Here is an 18,033-nt window from a genome sequence, read left to right as displayed (position 1 = left end):
AACCACATTTTTTTTTTTTTTTTAAATCAGGCCTTGAGATTCATCATGCATACAATTATACAAGGATGACTAAATCGAAACTAGTAAAAGAAGAGGAACCTAATTGCACATTTTGGAAACGTAGAACAACCTGACTAGTGAAAATTCTGAAATCTTTCTCCAAAATAATCCAAGATTTAGAGTTGGGTGTTCATGAATTTACAAAGGTACATGTCGGATCCTTCAAAAATAGTGCATTTTTGGAGAATTCGACACAGTTGCGGCAATACTTTTAAAGACTGGAGCAACATAGCTTGAGATATCTGGTCCATTATAATTGAAAAAATAGCCTAAATAGTTGTCACTCGATCGACGACTTAAACTAAAAATAACTAGCGAATGTATAATCTATGTTTAACCGTGTATAATCTATGTTTAATGGCTACAAAAAGTAAATCTTGAATCTGGTCGGCTAATTGTATAGAGAAATGATGGTTTAGATAGGTAAATGAAACAATGCATAGTTGAGTTATAAATGTTACAAAAAGGTGATAGTTTAGTTGTGTTTTTAATCATTAAATAAAAAAATAAAAACAAAAAATCTTTAATTTTCCCTCCTCAAGCACTCCACTTGAATTATCATGGGACAAGAAAAAAAAAATGCTTCAACACAAAGAAACATAGAACTACCTCACCAGTGAAAATTCTGAAATCTCCAACTAATCCAGAATTTAAAGTTGGGTGTTGAAACATTTCATGTGGGTGTAAATGTAAGTCTCAGATTCGTACCTTGAGAATGAAGTTAACTTTTAGTAGGAAACACTTGACCTCACAAAAGAGGTCAAAAAGAATACCAGATACAAGTGAAAAATAAACTAAAAAACTTAACATAATTTTTTTTAAATCTAGATTACTCGTCGGGCCCAAAACAAATACCAAACGCCGAGTGGAAAACTAAAAAAAATAAGAAAACATAAAAGAAGGACTAAATCAAAACTTTGTAAAAGAAGAGGAACCTAATTGCACATTTTGGACTGAGAAAAAAAAATAGTTCATCCAAAAAGAAAAATCCCATTATTTTCCTCTTCCTCCTAAAGCACTCTACTTTAACACAAAGAAATGTAGAACTACCTCAAATCTTCAAAATAATCCAAGATTTAGTGTTGGGTGTTCTTGAATTCTCGAAATGGAAAGTGGGTTCACAGCAGCAGATCTTTCCACAATCGGAAGAATTGCAACTGCATTACTCTTACATTCTTTTATTCCTACACATTGATTGTTTTTCGTCTAATAATGTATCGTGCTATATTATATTGTATAATATATTTTACGGAAAAGAGTCAAAATTACCTTTGAACTTTGAAAAATAGTTTATTCATACCCTTCGTTATACTTTAGGGTCAATTATACCCTTACAGTTATATTATGGGGTCAATTATACCCTTATGTCTAACTGCTGCCACGTGGCATCATCCCAGCCCTTCAAAATTATTTTACCCTCAAATAATTTTTTACCCACTAAAATAACTCAACTCGACCCGAAATTTTTTTTTCCAGCAAAAATAATACGGATAATTTTTTCAGCAAAATAAAATAAAAATAATTCCGTATTATTTTTGCTGGGAAAAAAAATTCGGATCGAATTGAGTTATTTTAGTGGGTAAAAAATTATTTGAGAGTACAATAATTTTGATGAATATGACGTCTGACATTTGAATAGACTGTATCACTTTCCATCATAACATAATCTCACATATCAGTAATTTAAAAGATAAACGTACAAGGAAAGTAGAAAATGGATAGAGTTATTATTAAAAAACAAGATAAATGATAAAATAAAATTATTAGATTCTCTTAATAAGCAAAGACAAAATAAAAGAGAAAAAAAAGTTAATGAAAGGCTTTAAGTAAAACTCGAGACAAACATTATATTTAAACTAAATACGCAACAAAAATACAATAATACAATAATTAACAAGTAACAACCATCCAAACAAGCCCTCCAAGAAAAGAAATGCTTCAACACAAAGAAATGTACAACAACTTCACTTTATGAAAAATTTCTCAAATCTACAAAATAATTCAAGATTTAAAGTTGGGTGTTCTTGAATTCCCAAAATGGAAAGTGGATTCACAGCAGAAGATCTTTCCACAATTGGAGGAATAGCTACAGTATCACTCTTACATTCTTTTATTCCAACACATTGGTTGCCTTTTTCCATTGTTGGTCGTGCTCAGAAATGGACTCTTTCTCGTACCCTTCTTGTCAGTTAGTACCTAACTAATTCTTTACTTTTTTACCTTTGTATATGATTTTTTGTTGTAGATCTTGAAAATATGTGATTTGGGTATTGTTAAAGTTGTGATTTTGATGGGTGAATTTGATGGATTCTTGAATCTTGATGTTGTAATGGGTGTTCTATTGTTTGTTTACACTCTGTTTAGATGGCTGTTACCCATGATTTCATAATGTACAGTATGTAATGTATAGTATTGTATTGTACAATGTTTGGATATACTGTATCGTTTTGTTGTGATTTAATAATATTTTTATTGTTTGGTTTGACTTTATGATATTGTATAATAACATGTAAGTTTACTAAAATACCCTTAACCCTTAATTACAAACTAGTTTATATATATTAATAAAACTAAGGTAAAGGATAATATAGGAAATTTAAAAAATAAGTACGTGGTGGGTGGGGTGGAGGGGTGGGTGGTGTGGGGGTGGAGGTGGTGGAGGGGTGGGTGGTGTGGGGTGGGGTGGTGGGGGTGGGTGGTGATGAGGGGTCTAGCCCAGCTCAGCTTGCTTGCACCTCGACCGATTCTGCAACCTCCGTCCTAGTTTAGGTGTGTTTTTTACCATTAACTCAAAAACAAAAAACCCTTGATTTTCCTCCCTAAAGCACTCTACTTGAATTATCATGGGAAAAGAAAATAAAGAAATGCTTCAACACAGAAATGTAGAACAACCTCACTTTGTGAAAATTCTGAAATCTTCAAAAATAATCCAAGATTTAAAGTTGGGTGTTCTTGAATTTGCGAAATGGAAAATGGGTTCAGAGCAGAAAATCTTTCTACAATTGGAGGAATAGCTACAGTATCACTCTTACATTCTTTTATTCCAACACATTGGTTGCCTTTTTCCATTGTTGGTCGTGCTCAGAAATGAACTCATTTTCGTACCCTTCTTGTCAGTTAGTACCTACTCTCTTACTTCCTTTACTTTTTTATATTTGTATATGATTTTGTTGTAGATCTTGAAGATATGTGATTTAGGTGCTTGGAATTAGGTTGGGAAATGAATTGGAAAATGATAAAGTTTTGATTTTGATGGATTCTTAAATCTAGATGTGCAATGGGTGAATTTGGTGGTTCTTGAATTTTGATGTTGTAATGGGTGTTCTATTGCTTGCTTAGTTTCTCCCTTTTTTTTTTCTTTTGTTTTGCTTGCGAACACCTCGACTAATTCTGCTAACCCCCCACCAGCACAAATATCGAGTAACTCTGTGCTTGCGTAGTTTCTTTTTTGGGAATTTGTCTGAGCATCATAGTGGCATTTTGAAACATAAATGGCAAACTACTCTCTCTCTCTCTTACCCTTCTTGCCAGTTAGTACCTACCTACTCTCTTACTTTGTCGTTTACTTTTTACATTTTTCTGTACGATTTTGATGTAGATCTTGAAGATATGTGATTTGGTACTTGAAATTTGGTGAGGAAATGAAGAAGGAATTGATAAAGTTTTGATTTTGATGGGTGAAATTGATGGATTCTTAAATCTTGATGTTGCAATGGGTGTTATATTGCTTGCTTAGTTTCTTTTTTTGTTTTGTTTTTTAATAACTGTGGTGTTTGCCTCAATTTGTGCCTACCTCGAGTAATTCTGCCATCTCCCACCAGTACAAATACCGGGTAACTATGTGCTTGGTTAATTTCTTTCTTTCCTGGGATTTGTTTATACGATCGTATAAGCATAAAATGTAGATACAACTGAGATCATTTTACAGCTGTACAGCATTATATGAGTTTAAGTTCTGTGCACAGATAGTGTGATTTGGGTACTTGGAATTAGGTGGGTGGGAAAATGAAGGAGGAATGGATAAAGTTTTGATTTTGATGGATTCTTGAATCTTGATGTCGTAATGGGTGTTCTATTGCTTGCTTTATTTCTTTTGTTTGTGGGGGTTTGTTTCTAAGATCGTATAAGCACAAAATTTAGATACACTTGAGATCATCTTACAGCAATTTGCACTTGCTTCCATGAAAACTTAGAACTTTTCTGTAATCTAGCTAGAGGACTTTGCAGCTGGGCCTTTTATATGGATAAGCTGTGTTAGCTGCTTTGATTATTGTCTTCTGATGATTACTGTCACTGCCTAAGCCCATAACACTTATTGTCCGCTTTGGCCGAACAGACCTCACTGATTTGTCCATTGGGCTACACCATCATCAATACCAATAGAGCTGAATTTTTGGATTTGTTGTTAGTATTTGTTCCGTATAATGCAGCTTTGAGGTTCTCTCTTAAATTGTACTCCCTCCATTCCAAAATAAGTGTCTCTTTTAGCTCATGCACTCCCCTTAAGAAATTGCTCACTCCTAGAAAATTAGGAGTGTTTTTACCAACTTACCCCTAATTAATGCTTAGAAAAAGAAAAGTTATTTAATGATTCTTGATAAAAAATAAGGGTAAGTTTGGAAGAATAGAATTAATTTCTTCTTGAAATCCTAAAGTGCACTTATTTTGGAATAAAATAAAAAGCCTAAAAGGACACTTATTTTGGAATGGAGGGAGTAGCAAAAATTAATGATTTGACTCATTTGAGCAGATTTAAAATAAGGTTTAGTAATGGAGAACAGATCTTCTTTTCTCGTGTGCTTTTGAAATATGCACTTTCCAGTAGCATTCAAGGGTGCGGCTAAAGTGGGTAAAAATCATGGGAGATTAGAGTGCAAATCCCAACAGGGTCAAAATACCATTATGTGATTTTTAACATACTTCTAAGCCTTGGTGGATAGACTAACCCCTACCTGTGCTGGTGGAAGGTAACAGGTATACCTCGGTGCATTAGTAGAGATGTATGCAAGCCGACTCGGATACCATTGTTATAAAGAAGTATGGACCAAAACTGTTCAGTGCATATTTAAGGGACTATTTTGAACCTACCCTCAAACATAAGGGGCCATTTTTGTCATTTTCTCTCACAAATTCTGCTACAACTGCAATTATTCATTTACATTCCCCTAGAGTATGAATTGTCATAAGCTTTTGGTTCAGCTACTCATAGCAATGTCAGTACCTAATTTTATGAAGTACTTTCTAAGCATCACTTGCACCTCAGAGAAACATGCATGACTCAACTGCTAAAATCTAATGCTTCTGAAGTATTATACAACATTTCCATCCTTTGTGCTTTCAGGTAGTCATTAGTTTCCTTCAAAAGTCATATGCTAATATAGTTTATTAATTACACATAAGTCTAGGTTTCCAGACCCCACATGGTGGGATTATACTGGGCTTGTTGTTGTTGTTGTTGTACATAAGTCTAGGTTCAAGTGTGAGCATATTGTTAGATCCTTGTCTTCTTTTATTTGAAGCTCAAAGTGCATTTTTCTCTAATACTAAAACATTTGATACTAAAAGCAATCATTAAGATACTACAGCCGGTGTGTGATCATTTTAAGAATGATCAGAAAGCCAAAGACCTTATGAAAAGGTTGAAGAGTTCCAAGGTAACGAGGTGAGGTCTAGTTGAATGAAGTGAAGTGGATTGAGAGATGGTGATGGCTGTCCGGAAGTTCCATATCATTTTTCGTCCGTTACACTTTAATACTTGGTTTCCCAATAAATGTTAACATCATAACACCCATCCACCATTATTTCTTTGTAAGTTGTTATTTCACAGAGGAAATGCCTCTGATACACTTGTTAAGAACATGGTAATTTCCAGATATGAAGTAATGACTTTATCAAAAAAAAAATTGAAGTGATTGAAGAGTTCTATGCTTCTTAGCTTTTCGTCCTAGCTTTGATTATTTGATCTGGTTAGTATTTTGGAACTCAAGCAATGTCTTCTTTGGACACAATTTTCTCAATTATAAATATTTTCTTGAAAATATGTAACTTCTGAAACTTGTGTTGGTACCACTTTCTTTATTCTCAATGTATTAAGTTTTTTCAAAAAATGAATAAAGTATTATTATCAGAAATCAAAATAAGATTTTCGTTAAAAGTGCCTGAACTTAGATTCATGCATGTGATACTAATCTGACTGCTCTTGTGCACAGCTGCATTTGGAGCAGTATTACATGTAATATCCACTTCAATTCTCGGCATAACAGCAATAACCATAACAAACACAATTGCTGGCGAGGAAACAGTGCACAAACTGGCGTCCCTTTTGCTTATAGTTCTTGGTGGTAGTTATATCATTTTGTTCCTTTGTGGAAAGGGCGGTCACAGCCACTCACACAATCAACCGATGGAGAAAATGGCTGTAGCAGGGCTCGTCCTTGTTCCTGCTTTGTCGCCTTGTGCAACAACTCTCCCTGTGTTTCTTGCTGTTGGAAATTCATCCTCTATGATGGTGCTTGCCATCTTAGTTCTGTTATTCAGGTAGTATTGTTTCTAAATCTCACTTTACTTTGTATTTAAGTGATAGCATACTCTTTTTCTTTTGCTATTGTGTTTTTTTGGTGGATTAGACCTGGTGGTCAATAAAGTGGGTTGAGAATCATGAGGTTTCAGGTTCAAATGCGAGCAGAGACAAAAACACTAGGTGATTTCTTTCCATTTGTTCTGGCCTAGGCGGACAGAGTTACGCAGTACCTGTTGTTGGTGGGAGGTGACAGGTATCTCAGGGAATTAATCGAGGTGCGCGCGAACTGGCCCGGACTCTATGGTTATAAAAAAAAAAAAAAAAAAAAAAAGGTAGGTTACTCTTGAGAAAAGGAATAGAAGCAAAACAACTTGATCTTATTAGAGAAAAGGATATGGAACTAGGGGATGAAGGACGTAGTGGGTTTAGATGGCGGTAGCCTTGTTTTGGTCGATCGTGGGGCTCTACCTTGGTCAAGAACTTAGAGAAGATATTTCACTTTACTCATTAAAAGGAAAAACCTCCAACTACTTAGGAAATTTAAGGGCATCTTTGGGGTGGACCATCTACTTTCTTGAAATAAGATTAGAAAGTTTTAGAGATACCTTGTCCATTTTATTTTTTGTGGCTTTTGTATTTTACTGTAGTCCCTATGTCAGTATTGTTTCCGCTCTAGAAACTTATTTTAATGCACATAATTGACTAGTACTTGATGTCATGGACTGTGACAAGTGGTGATGGATTTTGTTCATACATGAGGAGCCGTGCTTCTCTTGATTTACGGGGGTGCTATTATTTTAGTTTTCTCCTTCATCCTTCATCCAACCGAAAAATCCTTTTGGGCCATTCTGCTGCTAGAGTTGGTAAAACTTTCTAGTAGTACGTCTGTTAGAAATTTAGATATGGGATTACTTCATTCCAGGCTGCAGTGGTGAACTTTCTTACAATGAAAGTCCGTCCACACTAGTTGGATTTCTTGATATCTAAATTGTTCTAAGGAGACAAGTTTTTTCTATGTAGCTCCATTGTCAAAATGTCAATATAACTCATTAGATTTGCAGAGTACCATCTCAGTGCTGGACTTCTTTTGATTTGTCCAAAATTTCCGGATTCTTAATGGAAATTGATACTTTACTTGCAGCACCATAACTGTGATGACCTCGCTGGTGGCTCTATCATTTTACGGTGCAAGTCAACTCAAGTTTCACTGGGTGGAACGCTACGACAAGCTCCTCGTAGGTTCAGTGCTAAGTTTGGTTGGTATTTTGACCCTTCTTTTCCACCATCACGATCACGAAGTAGGAGGTCATGTGCACAGAAAACTCATTGTGCTATAAGAGAGGATCATTCTTCAGCCAACATATCTGTTTTGTGAAGCTTTAAAATTTCAGTGCATATTTTCCTTAAGAAAAGCAATGTACAAACGCACTTTATTTTTTGGTTCCAATTGTGTATTAATGAGTGCTCAAGTTTATGACTATTCTGTTCAACAATTTTCACTAGAATTAGTAACCAGCTATATTGCTCGGACCTTCCGTAAATGTTGTTGCATCCGCCAATATAAGTATCCAGTGTGTTTCATGTTTGGCATTTGCTTCATTTTATTAGTTTTCCAAATTTCTTTTTTTGAGTTTATGTTTTGATCAAGCAGTTAAAATAGGGACACACTTTGAATATTTTCCTTTGTGACCGCCTTTTCCTTTATCAGAATGGAAGAACAAACAAATTCTTATAGCTGATTAGCAAATGAAGGATTGATAAAAATATATATAAGTCAATAGAGGCACAATTTACTGAGCCATTGCTGCATTTATAAGAGGTTCAAACAATTTATGGCAGTGTTAAGTGTTTCCGGTTTCCCCTTAAATGAACTCTATGCGGAGCGAGTGTGAATTAATCTGGCCAGTGGGTCAAAATATCGGATGGTTATACCAAAGAAAAAGTAGGTAAAAATTTACAGGAGATTACTCAGACCATGGTTCAAAGCTAAGTGGTTTCTTTTCATCTACCAAAGGGTTGAAAATATAGCTAACTTCTTTGTATTTTTTTTTTTAATTTTTCGATCATTGAAAGCAATCTTCATTGGCACAAGGATCTCCTCACAACAACCTCCACCTTGATAAAAACCGGCAATAAATTTATGTAGCCGTCGAGAAATGCGGATAGGCTAATCACCAGACTGCTAGACAAGAACGAGTTAATCTAATTTCAAGAGCATATCTACTGGTGGACCAAGTTGCTCAGTATCTATAATAGTGAAAGGTAGCAAGTACATCATAAAATAACTGAGGTGCGTGCAAACTTGCTCGAACATTACCATTATCAAAATAAAAAAAGAATCTAGAGATTCTCTATCTTGTAGAAGCAAAAAGCTTTATTAAACTTTGATCATGAAAAGGGCGCACACCAGGTATAAGGAAAGGCTGAATGCAAAAGGTAGGAATAAATTCTAATACCTTAGAAGAGCCAAACATGTTTTTTTTGGTATATTCCAAAGAAAAGAAACCATAACTTGCCTTGTTCATGCCCTCATCTTTAAACTAAGGTTTGGAATCTTTCTTTGGTTTTGTATATGAGCTATTTCTTTGTTACTTACAAGCCTAGCAAATGAGAAATTAATATTAGCCATTTGTCATTTATTAATCCTCTCAAGATTATGGCCAATTCATCCTTCATCTTTCTGTGGTTCATTCTTCTCTTAAATGGTAGGTACTCTTGGATTATCATGGATTTTATTTTAATTAAGATGTTTTGTTACTTTAGCAAGGTCCTTGAATGTTTTTAGTTCTTTAATTAGATGTTTGTTAATAGCCTAATTATCATTCTTGATTATTTGAAGGTTTCCTTGAGTCTCGTGATGATATGTTTGTTAATAGCCTAATTATCAAACGTCTGTTTTGTGAAGCTTAGAATTTTAGTGCATATTTACTTCAAGAAAAGCAATGTTCAAACACACTTTTTTTTGGTTCAAGTCGTGCAATTAATGAGTGCTCAAGTTTGTGACATTCTGTTCAACAATCTTCACTAGAAGTAGTAACCAACTAGGTTGCTTCGGCTCTCCGAAAATGATGCTCACTTGTGTCGGATCTTCCAAAAATGCACTACTTTTAGAGGATCCGATACACACGCGACAACAGTTTTAAGAGTCCGAGCAACATAGGTGACCAATGTATTTCATGTATGGCATTTGCTTCATTTATCAGTTTTCCAAATTTCTTTTGTTGAACTTATGTTTTGATCTAGCAGTTAAAATACGGTTGCACTATGAATATCTTCTCTTTTCCTCTATCAGAACCGAAAAACAACCTGATTCTTATAGCTGATGAGCAAACGAGGGATTGATAATGCTTTCTCCACAAAATATAATAATGAAGGAGAGGAATACAAATGAAAATAGTCAATAGAGGCACTATTTACTGAGCCATTGCTTCATTTATAAGATAAGGTTCAAACAATTTGTGGAAGTGTTTTCCCCTTAAATAGACCCTACACGACCTGAATTTGGATTAAACAGGTTAGTGGATTTCTAATATTAAGGTTATACCAACAAACAAAAAAAGTGAATGAAAGGTCATGGGAGTTCACTCGGACCAGGGTTCAAAGTCAAGTTATTTTTATCATCTGTCAAAGGATTGAAACGAAATTGGGGATGGACATAGATCCTTCCACTGTCCGCCTATTTGGAGCGTAGGAAATATATATAGCAATGTTTTTTGTATTTTTTATTTTTTAATCATTGGAAGTAATCTTCATTGGCATAAGGATCTCCTCACAGTAACCTCCACTATGGTAGAAACTAACAATGAGTAAACAAAAGTTCGACAAATGCGGGATAGGCTAATCACTATACCGCTTTAAAATAGGTTAATCTTCGGAGACAAGAACGAGTTAATCTAATTTCAAGAGCATACTTATTGATGGACCGAATTACCCAATATTTATAATAGTGAAAGGTATAGCAAGTACCCGATGAAACTATCGAAATGCCTATCTTATAGAAGCAAAAAGCTTTGTTATGCTTTGATAATGAAAAGGGTCCACCCCAGGTATAAGGAAAGGCTGAGTGCAAAAGGTAGGAATAAATTCTAATACCTTAGAAGAACCAAACATGTTTATTTTTTATATTCCAAAGAAACCATAACTTGCCTTGCTCGTGCCCTCATCTTTAAACTAAGGTTTGGAATCTTTGTTTGGTTTTGTATATGAGCTATTTCTATGTTACTTATAATATTACAAACCTAGCAAATGAGAAATTAATATTAGCCATTTGTCATTTATTAATCCTCTCAAGATTAAGGCCAATTCATCCTTCATCTTTCTATGGTTCATTCTTCTCTTAAATGGTAGGTGCCCTTGAATTTGTCATGGACTTTATTTTAATTAAGATGTTTTTCTATTTTTGCTAGGTCCTTGTATGTTTTTAGTTCATTATTAGATGTTTGTTAATAGTCTAATTATCATTCTTGATTATTTGAAAGTTTTCCTTGATCAGTCTCTTGATGATATATCATGCATCAAGAAATGTAAATTAAACACAATATATAGTACGTGTTGCAAAAATGATTGTGGTTTTCTTAATCTATATATTGGGAGTCAAACTAGTTGAATTTCATACATATTCCAGTTTATGATGAGACATTAATTGAGTTTCTAGATTTTATCTTCATAAAACATCAACTTAATCACTATACGATATTTTAAATTTTATCATCGGTTATACTTTTGGGTCATTGACACTCTTACCGTCAGCAAATCGTCTCCTATTTTCCTTTGACTTTAACGGAGTTCCAGTGTAGATCGGATGGATTCCACATGTCAGAATACTATGAAGAAAAGGTCCAACTTTTCCCAATGTTATACTTCAACTTGCAGCTTCGTTGAGATCAACAACAAATACGAGACGATTTGCTAACGACAAAGATATACAAATGGCCATATGTTTTGAAGCTTAAATATCTTTCTTGTTGTTGTTGGGCAGGTATAATAGCAGTACATGGAATGAAAGGCACATATGGAATAAACTATGGAAAAATATCAGACAATATTCCAACACCTGAAAATGTCTTAATACTTCTCAAGAAAAACAAGATCAAGAACATCAGAATCTACGATGCGGATCAAAGAGTTCTGAAAGCCTTCAGTGGTTCTGGGATCGAAATCTCAGTTTGTCTTCCCAATGAACTACTAATAGACGTTAGCAAAAACGGATCTATAGCTCTCGAATGGATACAAGTTAACCTACAACCGTTCCTCCCTGGTACCTCAATCCGAGGTATCGCGGTTGGAAATGAGATACTAGGTGGCGATACAGCAATTGCGGAAGCATTAGTGCCCGCGGTTAAAAGTGTGTACCGCGCGTTGAGGAAGTTGGGCTTAACCGATACGATTGAGGTCTCGACTCCACACTCTGAGGCAGTTTTTAACAGCACTTATCCGCCTTCAGATGGCGCCTTTAAACCGAGTTTGATGCCATATTTGGGACCACTATTGCAGTTTTTCAACAGAGTTGGCTCACCTTTTTACATAAATGCATATCCATTCTTGGCCTATAAATTTGAGCCTACAATTGATATCAACTATGCACTATTCAAAAAAAATAAAGGGATTGTTGATCCTAAGACTAAGTTGCACTATGACAACATGTTTGATGCCATGGTTGATGCAACATATATAGCTTTAGAGAAATTAGGGTACAAGAAAATGCAGGTTATCGTATCGGAGACCGGTTGGGCATCCAAAGGGGATGACAATGAAGCAGGTGCGACCCCTGAAAACGCCAGAACTTACAACTTTAATTTGCATAAAAGGTTGATGAAGAAGAAAGGTACCCCTTATAAGCCAAAAACGAAGGCCAAAGCTTATGTCTTTGCATTGTTTAATGAAAATTTGAAACCTGGACCAACCTCAGAGAGAAACTTTGGATTGTTCAAAGCTGATGGAAGTATAGCTTATGATATTGGATTTAAAGGACTTGTATCTTCTTCTCCATCCTCAAAGGTATGTCTTCAAATAATTATTATTATTATTATTTTGCTTTAGGTATACGGTATTCTAAACCACTGACCTGACTAATCCAAATTAGAGACAAATCCAAAATTTTAACTGAATCTTCAATTTTTTATAAGGTTCATAAAATTGAAATTATTATACTCTTGAAACTGGTAAAGTTGCTGCCATGTGACCAGGAGGTCACGGGTTCGAGCCGTAAAAACAGCTTCTTGTAAGAATGTAGGGTAAGGCTGCGTACAATAGACCCATGTGGTCTAGCCTTGGGACCCCGCGCATAGCGAGAGCTTAGTGCACCGGGCTGCCCTTGAAATTATAAGTTCAGAAGTACTGCTTCAGCTTGAACCCATAGTATATGAGCTCAATCTGCCTTTGATCCGATGGGGTCTAGTAATGGGGAAACCATGAATTTCTTCAATCTCAAGGCTCAAATCCTAAATCTTTAATTGTAGTGCAAAATCCGAAAACTCGAAATACTCTTGAAATTTAGGGGTAATTAATTTTATGAATGGATACTAAACTATAACATTTTTTCACCAAGTCATACAACTTTGCTTTGTCTGATAAAAAAACACAAGACTCTCATTGTGGTAACACAAAAGTTGAAATGGCCAGAAATATAACTTTTCGATGGACTTGAATACTTTTTTTTGATAGTTTGAATTGTCACATCAGACCATCCCACATTTTAACCGATTTTTTAATCTAACTAATGAAATGCCAACCCTACTTTAAAAAAAAAAAAAAAAAAGACCCGATCCTACAAAACCCCAGATTTTTTTTTTTTTTTTTAAATGTTTATTATACTATTAGTGGAGTATTTATTAATTGTTGTTTGTTTTCCTCTATTATTATGTACTTATTTGTTTCTATTCTTCTCAGGATTTTGTACTACGAGGGCGGTTTTGGATTTCTCAATCGTTCATTATTGCGGCATGTGCTACAATTCTGGTTCTTTCATAGAATTATAATTTCAAGATAATTATATTTGAGAATGGATCCACATATTCTCTGTTGTTATTTTTAAACATTGGAAGAAATTGATGTCCTTAAGTTGTATAAAATAGTTGCAGTTTATTCAATTTGACATTCTTCAGTAGCACCTGTTGATTAATAATAATTGATTATAGCCATTAAGCAGTGTATATGAACACAAAAATTATTGGGACTTTTACACTACGCATTTGCTTAGTAAAACCCACAATAAAAATAATCCTAATTTTACTTTTTACCGACTTTAGCCAATATTCAATTATCAAAAAGAAAACTTTAGCCTATATAAAGTGTATAATTAATGATGATCACTATATAATCTACTTACAACCAATGGACACGCTGATTAAGCACTCGTTATGCACTGGCAACAGCGACAAACTATTACGGCTAGACAAGAAATTATTCTAACTAACTGGTAGGAATCTAGTAGCTCAATTGGTCAACGTTAGATGTTGATATAAAATTACTAGAACTATCACCTCGTGGATAGAGCAAATCCATCATAGAATACTCCACCACGAGCTGCCAAAGCACGCTCAGTCAATCGTCAATCTCCAGCTCAGAGCTGGTCAATACAACCATGTGTCACCCCACAGGCTTCGTCGTACCATGCCGAATCGTACCGGCCTGTTTGTACCCAGGAACAATCGATTCCCTTAGGCCTAAGGGCTCCTCAGCCAATCGTCACTCATCTGTCCTGTTCGTTTTCGGTAGAATTAACAGTACTCTTAGTTGGACACAACAAAATACAAACCCAAAATGCAGTTTACAAGACTAACCATAAAAGATAATATCTGTCATGCAAATGATCTAATTCAGTATTATTCAGTCTTTCTATTAACTACTAATCAAGAGTTCTACATAAGGAATAATGTCAAGCCTATATATAGAATTCTGCAAACAACATATCGAAACAGAAGTAGACTACAAAACTGCATAGCCTAACGAAGCATATTTTAGTTTCAAAAAACACAGGCAATATTAAATATGGAACTATAGAAACGCATTCAGTTATCAAAAAAGAGGATTTGACTGAGTATCCACGAGTCAAGGAATTTAGGCCAAAATACCAAATCAAAGTCGATCGATTTTTTATTTTTTTTCGTTCCTGAAGAAGTGCATATCTTGCCCGGATCTTCGATCTTCATCCACTCGAAGAGGGCGAGTCTTCGTCATCTTGAGGTTCAGGCCGCTGGTGAAAGGACCCAGGCAACATAGCATGACCCAGAACCTGATAACAAACCAAATATTTATCATTCCATAGCAACTTTTGCTCCAAGAGCTTTCATCTTGTCAATTATTTGTTCTCCTTCTTCCTTCGATACTCCCTTCTTGAAAACAGCAGGCGTCTTCTCGACTAACTCCTTTGCTTCCTTGAGTCCCAACTCAGTAAAACCCCGGACCTCCTTGATTATCTTTATCTTTTGAGCTGACTCATATGACTCGAGCTTAAGTTCAAAAACAGTTTTCTCCGGTTTCTTTTCCTCCTTAGCTGCTTCGGATCCCTTCATAGTTGCCAATCCTGCAGCCCCGGGATTCATAACTCCAACCGTTGGTCGCTCTGTCATGCCCATCCTCTTCATAATAATGGAAGACAGTTCGGAGACTTCGACAAGGGTAAGTCCCGAAACTTCATCTACGAGGCCCCATACCCGTTCTGATGGAGGACTACGATGCTCGGTAGGATCAAAAGTAGCAGGATCATAATCAGCTGGAAGCTTTCTCTGGCTAATCTCTACTTGCTGAGAAAAGTGTCGAGTAAAAACAGTTGAGGTAACAAAATAGAAGTCAGCCACATTGGATTGAACAGATTGTCTCAAGAGTACACCAGGCACATGATGCCTCAGTCGTGAAATCAAACTCATTTCTGAATTCTACTGCGCAGGGAAAAGTAACCAACTACTGATCCCTTTAAAAGGTCAATCAACAACCTGCAAAAACCAAAACGCAACGGTAAGGTCATATGGAAACTCTAATTCCATTTTCAAATAATGTAGTGACAGCACCTGGGATCAAACAGAAACAAAAAGTTTCAGGTGTGAATGAGAAGCAAGTGTACTATTCAGACTGTCACACCGGCAAAACGAGCAGTAACAGTAGATAGTGGAACAGAACTAGCAGCAGATAGGCATTTGGTTAGCTTCAAAGCGGACTCGTAGTTAGGAATCAAATGTTTCCTCAACAACTACCTTTAAAATATCCTATCTCTCTCTTCAATGCTTTTAAACGAGCTAGAAGGATTCTCGTAAGTAGAAAAATTGTACTCCCTCCTCCGTCTCAATTTTTTGAAGGTGTTTGACTTGGCACAGAGTTTAAGAATGGAATAAATACTTTTGAAATTTGTGGTCTAAAACAAGCCATACATATTTGTGTCGCTATAAATTACCTCATTAAAGGTAAAATGAGAAGTTTAATGTTAAAATGTTACTAAATATAGAAAGTTGTCATTATTTTTTGGGAGTTGTCATTTTTTTTTTTTTTGATGACATGGGAACCCGCAGCCGCTACCCTTCGGGTGCGCACAGGGTAAACCCAGCTCCTGTGCAATAGTTCGCAAACCACACAGGAGAGGTAACCCGCACTAGGCAAGCCAGGTGCAGGTGCGACGAGCTCGACCCAGAAGGAAAATCCCCTGCTGTCGTAGGCAGGGGGTTTCGAACTTGAGACCTCCATTATGAAAGCCTCATGCTCAACCAACTGAGCCAAAGCCTCATGCTCAACCAACTGAGCCACCCTTGCGGGTGAGTTGTCATTTTTTTTTGGGACTGACTAAAAAGAAAATAGTGCTACATAAATTGGGACGGAAGGAGTGTATATTCATGCACAACTCTAAAGCATTTATAGGTGACAGACCAAAAGTTTTAGACATGAATGAGAAGCAAGTTAACAAGTGCATAACTGTATATGTTATGCACAACTCTACAGCTTCTTACAATAATAACAAGGCATATACACCACTATACAGTGTACATACATACCAATTCACCACCAGAATCACACCCAAACATTGAGAAGATCATATAGAATAAGTTTCCGAAAAACTCTCTTAAAAACTAATCTCTCCGTCCCAATTTATGTGGCACCTTTCGAAAATTCGAAAGCCAAACAAATGTTTCTCTGAAATCGACTTTTTATTTGATAGGTTTGAAAGCGATTTTTATATGCCTTTTAAATATGAGTTATTAATTATTGTGATATATATAGTAACATCTTTTACGTAGTTTCCAAATATATAAATTTTGTTTCCAAAGAACTTAAAGTTTCTGTGTCCGAATTCACTCTCAAAATCAAGAAGTTTCACTCTCGAAATCCGAGGAATACCACATAAAAATTGGGACAAAGGGAGTACAACATTTGCTTAATTCCAGACTTCCTATTCGGTGCACTAAGCTTCCGCTATGCGTAGGATCTGGAGAAGGGCCGAACCAGAAGGGTCTATTATATGCAGTCTTAACCTACATTTCTGCAAGCTATGTTGCTCGGAGTTTAAATGTCGACGGGTGCGTGTCGGATCCTCCAAAAGTAATGCATTTCTGGAGTATCCGACACGGGTGCGGCAATATTTTTGGAGATTCCGAGTGAGCAACATAGTGTCTCCTCTTCATTTCCTACTCGGGACATATATTACCAATTGTCTAATGAACAGCAAAAAATGTAAAATTTGGTCTGCTTCATTAATCCTGAGAGGAAAACAATACAGTAAGTTTTTTTTTTTTTTTTTTTTTTTTTGGTCTTTTTGATTGTTGAGAGGAAACAATAAGTTTCTTTTCGTTTGGGCATTATCTGATAGTCTTTTCAGTATTCACTCCACAAGAGTAAGGCTTAGTCAAGCTCATTATTTTGTTAATCATCATCCATATCCAAAAAAAAAAAACTACAGATCCTTACACTATTCATAGTCCATATATATGCATAAATTAAATTTTAATTCTGTGAGTAACGAAGAGAAGAGGTGGATCGATCAAGAGAAACAATTCATTTATTTTGAAAAAAAAAAAAAACAGTGAAGCTTACCTGAGTACGACGGACGAGTACCTGAGTACGACGGACGAGCAGACTCAGATGTGAACTCCAAAGAGCTAAAGGGAACTTTGGGCTGTGGATAAACAATTGGGCTAGAGAGCCCAATTTTAATTAGATGAAAGAGGAGCCCACAGCCCATATTAAAAAAAAAAAAAAAAAGGCTATACTTTACCCATTTATACTGGGGCAATTTGCACGATTACCGTTATTCGGGGCGGTGTTTAATTTTTGTCCCTCAAATTGCTGGTCTTTAATTTTTTATCTTAGCCTAAAATACTCTGAGATTTTAGGCTCGAATTTCGGCTCAGTAAAAAAAAATCGCAAGGCAGAATTTCGTAATAAAATTAAGTCTATTCGGGCAAGGCCCAACTTTTGTAGAATTCAAGCAGAGTAAAAAAAAAGAAATAATAAAAAAAAATAAAGGCAAA

General features: G+C 35.6%; 3 protein-coding genes across 5 annotated transcripts; 2 read left to right on the top strand and 1 right to left on the bottom strand.

Annotated features, from left to right (window-relative positions):
- Positions 1-1,933: 1,933 nt before the first annotated feature.
- Positions 1,934-8,165, top strand: LOC132600715 (uncharacterized). The gene is made up of 3 exons (XM_060314049.1): positions 1,934-2,248; positions 6,270-6,597; positions 7,722-8,165. The coding sequence occupies exons 1-3, from the start codon at positions 2,098-2,100 to the stop codon at positions 7,915-7,917; spliced, it is 675 nt and encodes a 224-aa protein (XP_060170032.1). The 5' UTR covers positions 1,934-2,097; the 3' UTR covers positions 7,918-8,165.
- A 1,030-nt stretch (positions 8,166-9,195) lies between these two features.
- On the top strand, positions 9,196-13,731 carry LOC132600714 (glucan endo-1,3-beta-glucosidase 11-like). Of its 2 annotated transcripts, none has more exons than XM_060314046.1 (3): positions 9,196-9,285; positions 11,559-12,577; positions 13,469-13,731. In XM_060314046.1, the coding sequence occupies exons 1-3, from the start codon at positions 9,237-9,239 to the stop codon at positions 13,547-13,549; spliced, it is 1,149 nt and encodes a 382-aa protein (XP_060170029.1). In that variant the 5' UTR covers positions 9,196-9,236; the 3' UTR covers positions 13,550-13,731. The 2 variants fall into 2 exon arrangements, with proteins under 2 accessions (XP_060170029.1, XP_060170030.1); XM_060314047.1 differs by lacking the exon at positions 9,196-9,285 and adding an exon at positions 10,762-10,923.
- Positions 13,732-14,377: 646 nt separating this feature from the next.
- On the bottom strand, positions 14,378-17,753 carry LOC132600716 (uncharacterized). Of its 2 annotated transcripts, none has more exons than XM_060314050.1 (2): positions 17,597-17,753; positions 14,378-15,513 (listed from the first exon to the last, which is right to left on the bottom strand). In XM_060314050.1, exon 2 carries the CDS (start codon positions 15,445-15,447, stop codon positions 14,836-14,838), a length of 612 nt encoding a protein of 203 aa, XP_060170033.1. In that variant the 5' UTR covers positions 15,448-15,513; positions 17,597-17,753; the 3' UTR covers positions 14,378-14,835. The 2 variants fall into 2 exon arrangements, with proteins under 2 accessions (XP_060170033.1, XP_060170034.1); XM_060314051.1 differs by having other exon boundaries at positions 17,618-17,727.
- Positions 17,754-18,033: the final 280 nt, after the last annotated feature.

This window comes from Lycium barbarum, chromosome 6, assembly GCF_019175385.1.
Source record: "Lycium barbarum isolate Lr01 chromosome 6, ASM1917538v2, whole genome shotgun sequence".
Classification (NCBI taxonomy): domain Eukaryota; kingdom Viridiplantae; phylum Streptophyta; class Magnoliopsida; order Solanales; family Solanaceae; genus Lycium; species Lycium barbarum.
Note: the sequence above shows the minus strand (reverse complement) of the source record. Positions and strands in the feature narration are given on the sequence as shown.